The 18,261-nt window shown below is 35.4% G+C and overlaps 1 protein-coding gene across 1 annotated transcript in view; it reads left to right on the top strand.

The window, feature by feature from the left end:
- The window catches only part of LOC102806401 (hemicentin-1-like), a 140,397-nt gene that overhangs the window by 58,408 nt on the left and 63,728 nt on the right, over window positions 1–18,261 (top strand). Inside the window, exons 31-34 of the mRNA XM_085492155.1 lie at window positions 2,800–2,970; window positions 3,355–3,525; window positions 4,254–4,424; window positions 11,779–11,949. Of these exons, the coding sequence (XP_085348281.1) occupies window positions 2,800–2,970; window positions 3,355–3,525; window positions 4,254–4,424; window positions 11,779–11,949 (684 nt within the window). The remainder of the gene's footprint in view (window positions 1–2,799; window positions 2,971–3,354; window positions 3,526–4,253; window positions 4,425–11,778; window positions 11,950–18,261) is intronic.

Here is an 18,261-nt window from a genome sequence, read left to right as displayed (position 1 = left end):
GGTTGCGAGTATGTAAATTTGTTTTCAATATTCAAAGCAAAATCAAGATTCCTCAAAATGTCTTCTATTAATATCCCAAACCTAGGAACCTAAAGGCAACCAGTAAATTGCAATGAAAGTTGGAACCATCATGTATTCTTTTAGTTAATTTCTAAATAATAAAAAATTCCCTAGTTAGTTGATTTCTTTCCGTCATGTCAACAATTCCCAATAGTAGCTTCAATGTTTCCTGTTTAGTGTCACTGTGTATGCGATATATATTCCCATATATACCATCTCAGAAGTATATAGTTACTGTAAAATACTTTATTTTCGCTTGGAATTTATTTTCGCTGAAGGAATGATTCAGTGTAAATAAAATCCAGCGAATTTACCTTTTTTTTTCTATATTTTACAATCAACTTGTCAAAAATCAATGAAAATAAATTCCATACAAAACACCCAAAATGTCTTTTCAGCGAAAATTAATTCCAGCTAAAATAAAGTATTCTACAGTAGTAGACACGCAACTATCTCATCGAAAAAGTTCAACCTCCGGTCATATGTACGAAACAATCTTTGGAAAAATAACATTATGCAAATTATTAACTGGGCTTAGGATCTCAAAACGCGACAAGTGATATCCAATCGTAAACATATATTCACGTAGCCTGTGATATGCTGATTTCTAACAACATTTTACAATAAAAAGAAAATTTAATGAAATGATACATCCTCTCAAATGCTACTCATCAGTAGTAAAACAATGTATTTATGTCACCAGTCAGTAATTTAGTGATGTCATCATTTTGTTTAGAACAGAGAGTGAAAGTGGGAATTATGTACTGTGAATAGTTTGCCTTTACTGTAGTTTACCGTAGCGAGCATTCCCGCACCTAAGTTTACGTATATATATTACTGGTCATTGGGAATCGTAGTTCTATTATACAAGGATGGAATACAGATATGATACATAATTCGTTTCACATTAGCTCTTGCAATTATCTCTAATATTTGCTGAAAATTTTGTTTTTACCTTGCCTGTATCATCAAAGATGGAAGGAAAGGTATATTAGGCGGAAAATGTCTGTCGCCGTTGTTGTCGTTAATAATTGTTAATGTGTGCACAATAACTTTACTAATTCTATTCCAAACTTTATCAAACTTGGTCACCTAATTCATCAGTATAAAGTCTTCCCTGAGTTTGAATAACAGATGTCCTGTGTGAAAATATTCATGCAAAAATTGAGGAAATCTGATAAAATATTTGACTGATCGCTGGTGATATACATTCAAAGGCCACTGATCCCAGTGAGAATATGCATTGCTATTATAGAGATTTTATATGACTAATTTAAAAACGCACTTGAAAAAAAGATTGCAGTGTTTGAATATGTAGATTCTCAGGAGGCAACAGCACTGTTGACTGTCCTCCACTGGACACCAACTAACTATTTAAGCTGATTTGCATACAAAGCAGAGCTTGCAACATGTAAGTTATTTCTAGAGAGCATTTTTTTTTACTTTTCAAATAATACAATAGTCACACACTGAATATATAATAAGGCAGTTCATATTTGTCTCAGTAAATCATTAATTTTTGACAGACACCTGTACAAAATACTTGGACAAAAGCCAGCTAAGATTTTCGTGTTATCATGAATCTATTCACGTCTAAATGCAGCACTTTTTTTCTGAGATGAGGCATTTGTTTTTATACTAAAATATCTGAATTACTTTGAATAAAGATTATGTCCCTTAAAATAATTAAACAAATTCGGCACCAAGGTTTTTGTAAGATATTTACATCAATCAAAGACATTCGGTAGACTGCTTTCCCACTGCTGTTTTAATCTTAAAACTTGTTTGTATTCAAAATTAATTATGACAATGCATATTCATATTAACAAACTATGATAAAGGAAATAATATTATACAACAAAGGGCAAGGCCACCAGATTTCAACTATGTTTATATATTATTATAGTATTGTTTCATAACTTTTTTTTTCTGCAAGCAAAAGATTATTCCCGGCGGAAAGTACATCAATAATTCTTCAACTGTACTCTTATTAGTTTATTAATATCTAGAGCCTTAGGGGCAAGATTGCAATAGTTACTCTATTTTTTACTATTTTTAGTGGCTTCAGTACATGTGAGGAAGCCATTACACATAAAAGGAGAGAGCTTTAAGTAAAAATCTGTTGTAGGTTGACTACCAATGCCTCTAGAATGTGATCAAGAGAGACTCTATTTTTAGCTCCGCTGTCATATGTGGAGTGGAGCTTGTCATATGTGTGATTGTCCTTTGTGTCTACTTTCTACTGTTTCAACTTGTTGTTGAAAGCCACAAACCCAATGGCTTTGATATTATACATATAGGTACCTCAGGTGAATCTTTCTCAGATTTGTTAATTTCACGATGATATCAATTCCAAATTTTTGACATAAACTAATATTTTTTGCTATTTGATATTATAGATTTGTTCATTTTGTAATGATATCTTTAATTCTTTAATTTTGATAAATATTTTTGCAAGCTTGATGGCTTTGGGATTATACATATACAGGTACCAATCTCCTAATTTTGGAGCCAACAGACAAAATTTAAGTCAATTTTCAGTTTTTACTCAAAAATTTAGCTATTTTTGAAGGAAAGTGCATAATATAAACAAACTATTTAAGGAAACTGGTAGTGAAAAGGTTACACTCAAGCAGCTTTATGGATATTTACACTCGCTTTGAAGGCTTTTATGTACATAAACAGAAGCAGAATTTGTTTGCAAAGGCCATGCTTGACCTCGGTCATATAATTTTTCAGTTAATGGTCAATATGGTAGATGGTCCGAATGGTCCGAATGTAGCAAATCATGTGGAAGAGGATTCAAGTCACGTGATCGTCATTGTAACGACCCTGTTCCCCAGTATGGTGGAAAAGCATGTACTGGCAAATCACATGAACAGGTGCCGTGTAACATCAAACCCTGTCCGGGTAAGTCATTTCAAACTGAATATGTCTATTAAAATAGGGTTAAAAACTTATTATATTAATGTCAAATATGTATAAAAAACCCTATGCTAATATTCATACAAAAGCCCCTTGCATCAGTGTGTAAATATGTATAAAGCCCTCTAAGTTAGCCCAACTATGTATAAAAGCCCTTACGATAATGTGAATATGCATAAAAAGCTCCTGTATAAGTGTAAATATGTATTAAGGCCCTTATGTTAATGTAAATTTGCAAAAAAAGCCCCCTATGGTAATGTAAATATGCATGAAAAGCACCTTGCATCAATGTGTATAAAAGCCCTCCTCCCAGCTTAGATACACATAAAAACCTCTATATTTATACCCTCCTATCTCAATTAATTTCAGTTGATGGAAAATGGGGTCCATGGAGTCCTTGGAATGAATGTAGTGAGACATGTGGGGAAGGAACTGAGACACGTACAAGACAGTGTAATAATCCTGCACCTAAAGATGGTGGTCTACAGTGCCTTGGATCTGATGTACAAAGTCAAATGTGTAAAATACAGACATGTTCGGGTGAGTGGGATTTCAGATTGTTGTGTCTTAATAGTTAGGTAAAAAAAAAAAAATTGGTATTTCCGCTAATGGTCTTTCTAAGTGTGGTTCTGATATGTAGTTCGTACTGGCATGCTGAAAGTCAATTTAACTAGATCACTTAGAAAAATGTTTCCTTTGTTTGTTGTATTACTCAAAACAATGCTTTAGACATGGCTTTTTATGATTGACCTTTTCTATTTCAAATAATATGTTTAGTGACATATTTTGAACAGATTATGAACTTGCCATTTGCTTCATTCTAAATCTGTCACCACGACAACACTCTTTTCCTCATTCATGTGTTATTCACCACCAGACTTTCTCTGCCTAATTTTTCTGCACTTTTTTCTTATATTCTTCAATATTTCTGGAAATGAACCCTATTTTTGGAGCCAACATTCAAAATTTGAGTCAATTTTCGGTTTTTAATAAATTTAATTGACTGTTTTTGTCGCAATCTTCTGAAGGAAAGTAGAGACTGTGAATGGGATTGTTTTGTGAATTTGTGATGAAAAGAGGAACTGGTGGTGAAAAGGTTAAAGCGAGGGAGTTGTCACCTACGCATGCGTCAGATGGCCATAGCGTGTCATATGAGCCTTTGCGTTTTTAACATGTGTTGTTATCGTCACTTGGGACTGCACGTGCGCAGGTGACACCCTCCCGCTTTAATATATGATTGATTGATTACTATCTTATCGTACCTGTAGTTGACGGTAAATGGGGTACATGGAATTCATGGCAAATGTGTAGTAAATCATGTGGTACTGGCAAACAAACCCGTGAACGTACATGTTCCAATCCAGCTCCACGACACGGTGGTAGACCATGTGATGGACAGGATAAACAGGAGAACTACTGTAACACTGAGGGATGTCCAGGTAAGACCCAATTTAAAGTCGCTGTGACTCCCCAGGACACCAGTGAAAATCACTGACTGTCTGGAACCTAAGTGAAAATCACTGTAACTCTAGGACGCCAGTGAAAGTCTCTGTGATGCCTCAGGACCTGTGTGATAGACTATGTCTCCCTAAAACCCCACTGAAAGTCTCTTTGACTCCCTAAAACCCCAGCAAAATTGTCTGTGATTCCCTAGGAGCTCAGTGAAACTTTCTGTGACTACTTAAGACCACTGTGAAAGTCTATGTGACTCACCATGATCCCATTCGAAGTCGTTGTGATTCCCTAGGCACTCTGAAAGTCACTATGACTTCCTGAGTCCTCAGTGAATGTTGCTGTGACTTCTTATTTTTAAATTGCAAAATGTTTAAAAAAGATTGCAGGGGCCCGTGGGCGTTGAATGAAGTCCTTTCAAATCAGATAATAGCGTGATGCGTGATGTTAGCATACGGAATTAACACCTTCCGTTGAAATGATATCAGCAGTGTACCAAGTAAACAACTGGGCGGACCATGCAAATTATGCACTGGTGCAATCCCTGGGATTGCGGAGCCGTGCTTTAAAGTGCCTGTGCAATGCCCACCCTCATGTTTCCCATTTTAGATCTGTGTTCCACTGAAATGGCCAGTTATTGATTTTTTTGCCGAAAATTATTACTCGTATCCGAGTAAATTTGGGATATTTCTCGTGTTGTAGCCACGCCCACCTATCTTGAAACGATCGACTGTTTCCGGATTTCCGACTATCTCCGAAAGTGCGCCACCAAATGCCAAAATGGGAGAGGAAGTCATACCCCTGAGCCGTAATAACACTGGTCATTCAGTATACTTTTAAACGATATACATTTTTCGGTAGGCGTTTTTTTTCTTTTATTTGTCTATTTTATTTTTTTGAGAGACAGTTTTTAGATGTTGTGTTGTGGGCAGTTGCAGTGAAACGTATAGTCATAGTGTAAGTATTCACACGTTTCTAATCGATCCGAAGGTGCGACATCAGTGGACGAAAGCCACTTAACCTCAGATTCTTTTTTGTTGTTGAAAAACTGTCTTCGTTCATGAAAAAACAACTAGGTTTAAAGAGAAACGCCGACAACATAAACCTGGCGCAACACTTTTGAAAGAAATAGATTCCCAACCATGATCACCGAGGCGGATTTCAGAAGAGAGAGAGAGATGTCCGGCAAGTGTTTCAAATGAGTTGACTTTTTTTGCAATCCTGAATATCGTTTTATAGAGACCATTTAGTCCCTGTTAAGTAAAAGGTAGCGATAATTTTGACAGTGACACGAAAACGAAGTGTCTAACAAACAGGAAATTACACAGCCCTTACACACTGCTAATTGTTTTCATTTTTGAAGGCTAAAAGTTTCTGAATTGTTTGGTGATTGGTGTTGAATGTCGAATTCACACCTCTGTTCTTTTTTTACCTCCATGCTTGCAGCCTGATCTGCGTAATAATTTATGAAATAAGAATCCGTGCTTGGTCAATGTGTTTCCACCAAGTAAAGTTTTAATATGATGTTATAATTATGACAATCACGCCATGGATCACGCTAACTCGAATCCACTCTGAATTTATCTGTATGTGTGTCGATCTCGATTATTTTTGTCATCCAATTAAACGCCACTTTTAACGCACTTGCCCTCGTCGTGACCCGACACGTTCACCTATTTCAACAAAATTTCAATTTATTTCCACGCGACTGTCATTTATTTAGTAACTGTGATTTGTCGTTTTTTTTTAATTATTTTATAGTGATCACTATAGTCTAATGTTTAGAATGTCAAAATATGTTCTCTTTTATTTTAATTTTGAAAGTTTTACTCAGACGATCAATGAAATAAAACAGTGTAGTGACGTGCGTAGTAACCTGCTAAATAACGAGATAATTCCGACGTCAAATTCTATTTTGTCTTACACACACGTGCGCCGGTGACGATCACGGTGACCAGCTACACCAGAACGGACATATTTCGCATCTAACTCAACCCCATGCAACAAAACTTGATACTATGTGTTCATTATGATCCATTCCTCCTCGACGAACAAGTACATAAGTGAAAATTTAGTCAAAGACGAGAAAACTGCACAAGAAATTTGCCTTATTTACACGTATCGGCAATGCAAGCTGCCATGCGACTTCCCCTTCTGACGTCACAGGGGAATTTCTGTATGCAAATAAGAAGCTAATGGGGAGCCTTGTTTTAAAATACACAAAAATAAAGTTGTCGTAGATTGAGTTTAAAACGCATTTTTTCACTTAAAAAAAATAATTCATACTTAGAAACATAAAAATTAATAATATTTATGTATCAATGGATAATTTTAGGCGTGAAAATAGCAGCCATTTCACAGGCACTTTAAGAACTCCAGTGAAAATTGCTGCAAATTTCATGATTTTTTTCTAACTATAGAAAATTGATTCAGGCCTGTGGGCATTGCAACAATTAATGTTGCAGGTCAGTGTGCTCTCAATTCTGATCAGATGCCAAGTGCACAAGTAGAGTTGGGAGTTTGTTCAAAACTTGGAAGGTTTCAAAGTTGGTTGTCTGTCAGTACCTATTTTGGTAACCTTTTTGTAAAAATTGATGTCCCAAAATAATTTATGTTCAGTAATTCTACTAACAAATTTACAAAATTATATTTCATTGAGCATGATAGAGTAATTTTTTGACTCCCGTGTGCGAAGCACAAAAAGGGAGTCTTTGCAGTTAGTCTGTCTGTCTGTCTGTCTGTCTGTCTGTCTGTCTGTCTGTCTGTCTGTCTGTCTGTGTCTGTTCCATCGATATCTCAAGAACCAATGTTCGGATTTCAATGAAACTTGGTATATAGCTTGTCTGGGGCAATGCCCAGATTTGATTAGTTTTTGGTTGACATCCATGCATATTAATGAGCTCATCTGCATAATAATGTGTGAATTTTAAGCTATTTCAGTTATATCTCAAGAAGCATTAAAAACGATTTTTATGTAACTTGGTAAGAATGTTACTAATGATTGGCTGCTGCAATTCATTATTGTATTTTACATTTTAATTAAAATTTAGCATTTTTTATGTATTTTTTTATTATTTTTTTTTAGCTCCGCTGTCGACTTTGTCGAGCGGAGCTTATCATATGAGTGATTGTCCGGCGTCGTCTGTCGTCGTCGTCCGTGTCAATGTTTTACTTTTTCGACTTCTTCTTGAAAACTACAAGCCTGAATGCTTTGATACTTTGTGTATATGTACCTTGGGTAGACCTCTCTCAGATTTGTTCACTTCATGATGATATCTTCAATTCTCTAATTTTGGTGAATATTTTTGTCATTTTTGGTAAAAAGTGATATTTTCGACTTCTTGTTAAAAAACGCAAGTTCAATTGCTTTGATATTATATATATTGGTACTACATGTGGACCTCTCTCAGGTTTGTTCATTTCGTGATGATATCTTTAATTCTCTAATTTTGGTGAATATTTTTGTCATTTTTGGTAAAAAGTGATATTTTCGACTTCTTGTTAAAAAACGCAAGTTCAATTGCTTTGATATTATATATATAGGTACTACATGTGGACCTCTCTCAGGTTTGTTCATTTCGTAATGATATCTTTAATTCTCTAATTTTGGTGAATATTTTTGTCATTTTTGGTAAAAAGTGATATTTTCAACTTGTTAAAAACCGCAAGTCCAATTGCTTTGATATTAAATATATAGGTACTAAATGTGGACCTCTCTCAGATTTGTTCATTTTGTAATGATATCTTCAATTCTCTAATTTTGGTGAATATTTTTGTCATTTTTGGTAAAAAAATGATATTTTTGACTTCTTGTTAAAAACCGCAAGTCCAATTGCTTTGATATTACATATATAGGTACTACATGTGTACCTCTCTCAGATTTGTTCATTTTGTAATGATGTCTTCAATTCTCTAATTTTGGTTAATATTTTTGTAATTTTTGGTAAAAAGTGATATTTTTGACTTCTTGTTAAAAACTGTAAGTCCGATTGCTTTGATACTATACATATTGTTCATTTTCTAATGATGTCTTCAGTTCTTTAATTGAAAGGTGCATTGCTAACAGCGGAGCTATCTCAGCCGATAGGCTGCTTCTTTTGGTTTTTTATGCCCAATTGCATGAATACAACTAATAGGAATCGGTGAGTGTACTAATTTGCATAATGATGCGCATGCGTATTCTATTTTTTATGACCAGCAATTTATGATGGTGTCAGCCATTTTGTTATTTCCAGTGTCTTGTACAAAAACGAAGCAAGCCCTCAGGAGATGAAATGTATCAGTTTACATTATGAAAAGGTCTAAGAAATTACATGTATGATTTTTTATTATCGTATAAGTAAATAAATAAATAAGTAATTGAACAAATGTATAACCTCAATGACTGTGAAACGAATTACTGTGCAAGCTAGTTTACATTCACGTGTGGTGTACAATTACATTCAAGCCACGGAACATTGAACCCTGTGTGAGCCCAGTCAAGAAAATAATGAATGTGAGATTCATCATCGCCAAAACCATGGCAGTGTTGAAGATATGAAAATGGTTGGTAGGTTCGATTTCATGGTAAAATGTTGTGTAAATTCGTTGTACTTGTGAATCCTGATTTATCACCGTATTATTGAACGCGAGAACAAATATTGGGACCTCCAGCATCAATGTAGTTGTATCAAGTCGCTGCCGTAAGGAGATATTTTCTTTGTATCGCTTACCAACATTGTATTGTACTTCTTTCCTTTATTTTCCTTTACACATTTGGAGACTTGCATGGTGCACTTTCACCCCCACCCTCCCCAAATTACGAAGCTATCAAGTCGATTAGTAGGTATAGGATGTCTATGGGTGTTGATGGCTACTGCGTTGTGTAAGGGCTTCTCGTACGTAAAATGGGGCACATTCTCAGTAAAAATATCTATTTACACAGAGCTGACGAAATTCGCCTACATGTGTTAATATATGTTGGGATTTGGAGAGAAAAAACTCGTAAAACATACCGAATTTACCGTGACAGGAGTGATCAATTTTGGTGCCGATTGTTGGTGGGCTGATCAGCATGTCAGATTATTTCTGAGAACGTTCTTCGTGTGGGAAATCACAAAATCATTAGTACTAAGTAAGCTGGTTTACCTTATTTTTGTGTCAGAGTACCCTGTACAAATGACATGAATCGACATGCGATGATTACCAATTTAAACAATTTAACAATCGGTGTCTCATTTGTTCACCTCCCCCTCAACACAGTGATTTGTTATGTCAGTGATTTGTTATGAGAGGTATATTTTCCCGGCCCTTTTCGTCGAAAATTACGAATTCATTACCTCTAATATATCCTCGTTTACTTTAGTTGTTTCATCCGATTATTCTGTACATTGATTTTACCTAGCAAAGGAAACAATCGGTGTCTGGCTTTGTTATATTTACACTATTGCAACACCTTATGTGGGCCCCCAGCGTGAGTCTCGTGTTTCACTATTTTTTTTTATTGAATATTACACGGCACGATATCCCTCAAATCGGAAGGCACATTTATTGCTCGAGTTACTGTTCCTATTAAGTTAAGCTATGGAGCAAAAAAGAAAATATGGTTAAGCTGAATACCATGCTTCATGTGGAATGTACAGACCGGCATTAACTACTGGATACACAGTGGAAACCACTGGGGCAACGCTACGCTGACCGGCGTCTCCTGCCTGGTAAAAAAAAAACAGGCGGGACGGGCTGACGGGTTTTAAGTCGTCGTAGATGTTTTCGAAACGAAAATTTGCAAATAGGTTTTGTTTTGAGCCACTTAAAATGTCCTGTGTATATTTTTGGTTGGTACTCATCGCGTGCAACGTGCCCCAGATAGTGTAAATTTATATGCAGTAACAAATGCGACACGTTGGGAATTACTTTGAATTTTATGTACTGAGAAGTACGTCTGCCATAAATTATTAATATTTGTTATGGTACTGAGCTGTACGATGGTTGTAATTTTACCATGTCGATTTTCGGGATATAAGAACCAATCAAAAAGATTGTGCTGCCTTCCTTATTAGTCCTCGTTCGGACGAAGTCCGAAAACGGGGACTTATAATTTGGTCTTCGTGCATCCGTGTGTCCGTGCGTCCGTCCGGAGTCATATCTCAGAATCCCTTGGACCGATTTTGCTCATTCTTTGCATGTGCCTAGTACTTTATGTGGGACATATGCACATGCAGTGGTTTAGCGATTCGATTCAAAATGGCCGACTGGCAGCCATCTTGTTTTTTGAAAATGTTGTATTTTGGACATGCTTTGTCAGTTGTCATTCAAGCTTGGTACATAGATTATACATGTTAGGATACATGTCCATGACGATTTATTTCACAATTGGATCAAAGATGGTCGACTGGCAGGCATCTTGTTTTTGTTTTTTTATGCGGTATCTTGGACGTGCTCTGTCAGTTTTCATACAGGTTAGGATGCATGTCCATGACAATTTGTTTCAAAATCTGGTCAAGGATGGCCGATTGACAGCCATCTGACTTTTTGGCCTTACTACTATATTTCCACAATTTATGTACCATTTTCATTCGTATTTGGCACATACATCATATATATCAGTGTGTTTCATAATCAGATCAAAGTTGGCTGAATAACAGCTGTTTTTATTTTGGCCATATTACTATGACACGAAACACGTGTTTTGATGTAAATAAACAATCTGTTGTATACACCACTTGGAACTCAAGTTTCAAGGACACGCTCGCGACAACCCCTCCGCTTTAATTTGACGAGCACAAAGAGAACTTAACGGGGACTGTGTCATTTTCAATGACTTGTTAATATATGTAACTGAAAATAAATATAATATTTATTGACACACATTGATATTAAGATAGTGGTTTGAATTTTAGATACTTAGATTGTGATTGTTTGTCAGAAATTTACATAGCTGTTCTTGCTACTTTACGTTTTCCGTGTTAACTAAATTTCTAAAATTTTTTTAAATGCCTTATAAGTTTATTTTGGGCATTTATTTGTTTACGATTTTCATTGCATTTCATTTTCCCTAATGTTTTATGAATTATTTCAGTTTTCTTTTTAATGTTTCAATTTTGTGTAGACTTTTTATGCATATTTTTAAGTAGGCTTATTGTAGGTATACGATGTTTATGTGTGTAGATGACTACTGGTGGCTCCTTATTTAATAGATTATTCATAGTTTGTTTATCATTTTCAAATATTCCCGAATATTACATCATGATCCCTATTCCCTCAGCACACAGAAGTTCTTTCTAAGCTTTCTTTGATTGAGTTTTGCATTTATAGATAGTTATCATTATATTTTTATTATAATCTTTTATATTTTGTACACAGTCCATGGTAATTGGTCTACATGGGAAGAGTGGGGGGAGTGTAGTGCTAGTTGTAATGGCGGTCAACAAAGACGTTACAGAACTTGTAATAATCCAAGACCAAGTCATGGAGGAAGATTCTGTCAAGGGACAAACACGCAAATGAAATCGTGTAATCTTCAGGAATGTTCAGGTAAGAAAATGCTTGGGCGTGAAAATAAGTTGTTATTGTTTTGTATTTACGAGTGATTTGGATTTTTCAAATGATACTTAATTTGTGACTAATACCAGAAATTACATTTTTTTCATGTCATGCATCTCAAATAGCAGACAAAAATTAGTTGTCAAGGTTTTTGTTTGAAAAGCAAATCCTAAATTTTGAATTAATTTTAATGTGTCTTGAATACTGTCATCAGCACACGGAGTTCTTTCTAAGCTTTCTTTGATATTAAACGTAGCGTTTCATCCCATGTGTAGTTGTTGAAGTATTACTGTAGAAGTGGAAGTTATTTGCATGGCCTAGTCCAAAAGCGCGAAATTGAAACCATGTGAAAATGTTCTGTTCCGCATTCGAAAGTCAAACACAATACCCAAGTCAAAACAACACTCACTCCTGACCCATGATCTTACAAGTTTTACCGTAGTTATTGACGCCTATTCAAGAGTATGATGTTTATTGTGGTTAGCGTGAATGAGTAAGCCTCGTTTCGACAATGAGCTGTTATCACCATAAAAATGTTAAATTAGTCTTCAAATGTTCAGTTTATCTTTGAAAACAAATAATTTTTAGCTCCGCTGTCGACTTTGTCGAGCGGAGCTTATCATATGAGTGATTGTCCGTCGTCGTCGCCGTCCGTCGTCCGTGTCAATGTTTTACTTTTTCGACTTCTTCTTGAAAACTACAAGCCTGAATACTTTGATACTTGGTGTATATGTACCTTGGGTAGACCTCTCGTAGGTTTGTTCATTTTATGTTGATATCTTCAATTCTCTAATTTTGGTGAATATTTTTGTCATTTTTGGTAAAAAGTGATATTTTCGACTTCTTGTTAAAAACCCCAAGTCCAATTGCTTTGATACTACATATATAGGTACTACATGTGGACCTCTCTCAGATTTGTTCATTTTGTAATGATATCTTCAATTCTCTATTTTTGGTGAATATTTTTGTCATTTTTGGTAAAAAGTGATATTTTCGACTTCTTGTTAAACACCGCATGTTCAATTGCTTTGATATTACATATATAGATACTACATGTAGACCTTTCTCAGATTTGTTCATTTTGTGATGATATCTTCAGTTCTCTAATTTTGGTGAATATTTTTGTCATTTTTGGTAAAAAGTGATATTTTCGACTTCTTGTTGAAAACTGTAAGTCCGATTGCTTTGATATTACATATATAGGTACTACATGTGGACCTCTCTCAGATTTGTTCGTTTTGTGATGATATCTTCAATTCTCTAATTAATTAATTTATTTTGGTGAATATTTTTGTAATTTTTGATAAAAAGTGATATTTTCGACTTCTTGTTAAAAACTGTAAGTCCGATTGCTTTGATACTATTCATATTGTTCATTTTCTACTGATGTCTTCAGTTCTTTACTTGAAATGTGCATTGCTAACAGCGGAGCTATCTCAGCCGATAGGCTGCTTGTTTGATTTAAAAAAAAGTGGAGCTTATCATATGAGTGATTGTCCGTCGTCGTACGTGTCAATGTTTTACTTTTTCGACTTCTTCTTGAAAACTACAAGCCTAAATGCTTTGATACTTGGTGTATATGTACCTTGGGTAGACCTCTCTTAGGTTTGTTCATTTCATGTTTTTAATTCTCTAATTTTGGTGAATATTTTTGTCATTTTTGGTAAAAAGTGATATTTTCGACTTCTTGTTAAAAACTGCAAGTGCAATTGCTTTGATATTACATATATAGGTACTACATGTGGACCTCTCTCAGATTTGTTCATTTTGTAATGATATCTGTAATTCTCTAATTTTGGTGAATATTTTTGTCATTTTTGGTAAAAAGTGATATTTTCGACTTCTTGTTAAACACCGCATGTTCAATTGCTTTGATATTACATATATAGATACTACATGTAGACCTTTCTCAGATTTGTTCATTTTGTGATGATATCTTCAGTTCTCTAATTTTGGTGAATATTTTTGTCATTTTTGGTAAAAAGTGATATTTTCGACTTCTTGTTGAAAACTGTAAGTCCGATTGCTTTGATATTACATATATAGGTACTACATGTGGACCTCTCTAAGATTTGTTCGTTTTGTGATGATATCTTCAATTCTCTAATTAATTAATTTATTTTGGTGAATATTTTTGTAATTTTTGGTAAAAAGTGATATTTTCGACTTCTTGTTAAAAACTGTAAGTCCGATTGCTTTGATACTATTCATATTGTTCATTTTCTACTGATGTCTTCAGTTCTTTAATTGAAATGTGCATTGCTAACAGCGGAGCTATCTCAGCCGATAGGCTGCTTGTTTGATTTAAAAAAAAGCGGAGCTTATCATATGAGTGATTGTCCGTCGTCGTACGTGTCAATGTTTTACTTTTTCGACTTCTTCTTGAAAACTACAAGCCTAAATGCTTTGATACTTGGTGTATATGTACCTTGGGTAGACCTCTCTTAGGTTTGTTCATTTCATGTTTTTAATTCTCTAATTTTGGTGAATATTTTTGTCATTTTTGGTAAAAAGTGATATTTTCGACTTCTTGTTAAAAACTGCAAGTGCAATTGCTTTGATATTACATATATAGGTACTACATGTGGACCTCTCTCAGATTTGTTCATTTTGTAATGATATCTGTAATTCTCTAATTTTGGTGAATATTTTGTAATTTTTGGTAAAAAGTGATATTTTCGACTTCTTGTTAAAAACCGCAAGTCCAATTGCTTTGATATTACATATATAGGTACTACATGTGTACCTCTCTCAGATTTGTTCATTTTGTAATGATGTCTTCAATTCTCTAATTTTGGTGAATATTTTTGTAATTTTTGGTAAAAAGTGATATTTTTGACTTCTTGTTAAAAACTGTAAGTCCGATTGCTTTGATATTACTTATATAGATACTACATGTGGACCTCTCTCAGATTTGTTCATTTTGTGATGATATCTTCAATTCTCTAATTTTAGTGAATATTTTTGTAATTTTTGGTAAAAAATGATATTTTCGACTTCTTGTTAAAAACCAAAAGTTCAATTGCTTTGATATTACATATATAAATACTACATGAAGACCTTTCTCAGATTTGTTCATTTCGTGATGATTTCTTCAATTCTCTAATTTTGGTGAATATTTTTGTCATTTTTGGTAGAAAGTGATATTTTCGACTTCTTGTTAAAAACTGTATGTCCGATTGCTTTGATACTATACATATTGTTCATTTTCTAATGATGTCTTCAGTTCTTTAATTGAAATGGGTCCTACTACTTAACGCGCGGACACGCGAGGGAGTGTCTGGGCACGCGCGGAAGCGAACAAGGGGGAATACCTAACGTGCGGAGCAGTGGCGGCAATCCTTGTACTGTATAATATTCGTTTATGCTCAAAATTTGAACCAGAGTGGCGAATTCGAGCAGCTATCCACACTTTTTATGATCGACGCCCGGGCATTCTGGCTAGTCGAGTCCGCCATGTTGTTTACTAATTTTGGTTAGCGTTTAACAATAGGACAATACCATTCGATCCATGGGGGTGACAGTCCTACGAATGTGCCGACATTGTCGAAGGACAAGGACAGGACAAGTTTATACAAGTGTGGCGAGAATCCCGTAGTTACGTGGAAATTATTTACCTCATGTAAAAAAAGCATCGTTTCTCATTGTTGTGCTGTATCGTATCATGGATCTAGGTAGTCCTGCGTACAGTCTATGGAGGTACGCCGGGTTGTGGTGGGGTCGTCTATCAACCAAACGCGCCCCCGTACACTTAGCATTGTATTGCAGGGCTAGCATCCAAGAGCTTCGTGGTTGTGTAGTCAAAATAATGTTACAATGTGAAAACAGACAACCGCTCAGCCATAATACGTATCGAGACAAAACATAATTTGTCGATAATCGAGTGTTGCCAGGAAAAGTGAGATTGTCGCAAAATGTAGCAAATCGTTTTCAAAACAGTGCCGCTTAGAAAGTCTCGCTATATTGCAACGTTCAGTGAGACTTGAATCTTGTTTGCGCCCACTGTAAAACATGTATAGTAAACAAACCGCCCTTTTAGAAAATATTTTTATTAAAAATAAGTACAAGTAAACTAAAACGAAAATTAAAACACGCATAACATAAAATATTTTTATTCAAAATTAGTCTTGTATATGTTACTGAAGAACAAGTCAACTAAAACGAAAATTAAAACATGTATAATAAATAGACAGACACAGGATACGACAGCAATAAAATTATATTATATGTCGACGGTAAAGTCTACGTGTCTTGCGCATTTTGATTATAAACAAAATAAATCCTGGCTAACGAAATTGACAATTGTATGATAAATGTGTTTTTCGTTGTCCCTATAATGCAGTATCAGAACTCCAAGTTAAAATATTAACGGGGAAGTACAATTGCGCATGCCTCCCATTAGTTCGAAAGAACGGCATTATCACGTCGGTATGTTCAATGGTCCACACTGAATACTGAACACTAATAGTTTTGAAAAAAATACATTAACAGGTCGGCAAGTTCAATCGTCCACACCTAAGACAATGCCATAACTCTGTAATAGTTCTGAAAAGAAGGCGTTATCATGTCGGCAAGTTAAATTGTTCAAACCACAGTCCCTCTATCATGATGTGTTCGAACTAAAAGCAACGTCATACACTGATTTAAAAAAAAAAAAACGTCGATAGCACACGGGTTTGGAAAAGATCGATCATGGGGCGTGTATACAGAAAACTACTGGTATGTAGCTCGCCAACTGGGCTTGGGATCTCTCCATCGCGTCAAGTGGTCATACATTCGCAAACGTGAATTCGTACAGCGGGCGATGAACTGAACTTGGCCTTTCGATGTGTCGCTTCCAAGGCGTTGTGATACTTTCTTATTACTACCTATATTTAATAAAAGTGGGAACGTCATTCAGTTTCAGTTTCATTGTTAACGGCAGGTTACGCTTGCGCACCTGAAGCATGTGTGCGAATAGAGGTCATAGCCGTCGCATCGCGATTTTATAGTAGCTCACATACCGGACTTCCACCCTGCTCGGGGATCATGTGGTCTGTGTTACGAGCCCGGCCGTTACAAATTGGTCTGGGATCAGCTTGTAAATAATCTACTGTAACTATACACCGCACCACAGTCCCTCTAGAGGGACTGTCACTGCACAAACAAACTACAAGAGATTCCATAAAATAGAAATACAAGTGGCGTTTATCACGCTATTAATTTATTCAAGACCTTTTGTTACCTGTTACAGCTCCAAACAGAAACAACAAATGCTTTGTCTCTAGACGCAACTCGCCCTGGTTATGTAAATGTTTCCCCTTACCATCAGGCTCCAAGCCGGAACAAATGACAACCTTTTTTTTCTGAATTACACAAGTTCATCATATTTGGTATGTCATGTTTATTTGAAAAAAAAACGTGCCTTGCTTGGGTTGAACGACGGTTACTAAAAAATAGTGACCGTGGTTGAACTGAATTAGGGACAGTGTATGTTCCACCCTTTGTTGTAGTTGTACAATAGAGTGTCAATCACATGTGTCGCGGCGTCAACACTTTGAAATATGTGGATGAAACGTAATATACCGTATGCTATATTGTGCACGAGATTGACCACAGTCCCTTTATCACTGATAGAGGGACTGTGGATTGACCAAACTCTGTGCTTTCGACAAGAGGTATAAATCAGGTTTACCGTAAACTGCGTGTACAATAAGAAATTTACCGCATGCTGTAAGAGTGGGGACAGGGGGTGGGTGACTGGTACATGATGCAGGAAATAAAAAAAGGCATCTTAAGTTTTTACAGGAGGTTACCATTTACAGTAAAAAAATCGATTTTTACACTTAAAGATATATTTGATATTTTGTGTTTAAGAATCTATATTGGAAGCTTAATGTGGAAAATGCTTTATATAATATACACTTACAAAATATACGATCTTTGTACAAATCATGGATGAATAAAACGGTTGATGACATTTTAAATCTTGTCCATGGCTACGAATATACGTTTTTTATTTGTTTGAATTACATTACAAAGTATAAAAACATTGGACCACAGCCTACGAAAATATCCCCTCTGTACCGTGTACGGACACGAGATTTACCGAACTCTGTACCGTTCACGATATTTACTGTATACAAACTTGCACTGCAACAGGAAACACAAAGACGTTACGATATTCTTAGGATACCGATTTCATTGCATGTGTACGTAGCATTGTCACCTGCATACAATGCTGTGTTTACGGGGACACATAACAATGAGAAAACGACATGAGGTGAATAATTTCTGCGTAACCGACGTCTTACATGGTCATTT

Source organism: Saccoglossus kowalevskii, chromosome 17 (genome assembly GCF_978046115.1).
Source record: "Saccoglossus kowalevskii chromosome 17, keSacKowa6.1, whole genome shotgun sequence".
Lineage (NCBI taxonomy): Eukaryota > Metazoa > Hemichordata > Enteropneusta > Harrimaniidae > Saccoglossus > Saccoglossus kowalevskii.
The sequence above is the reverse complement of the archived record's forward strand: the minus strand, read 5'-3'. Positions and strand labels throughout refer to the sequence as shown.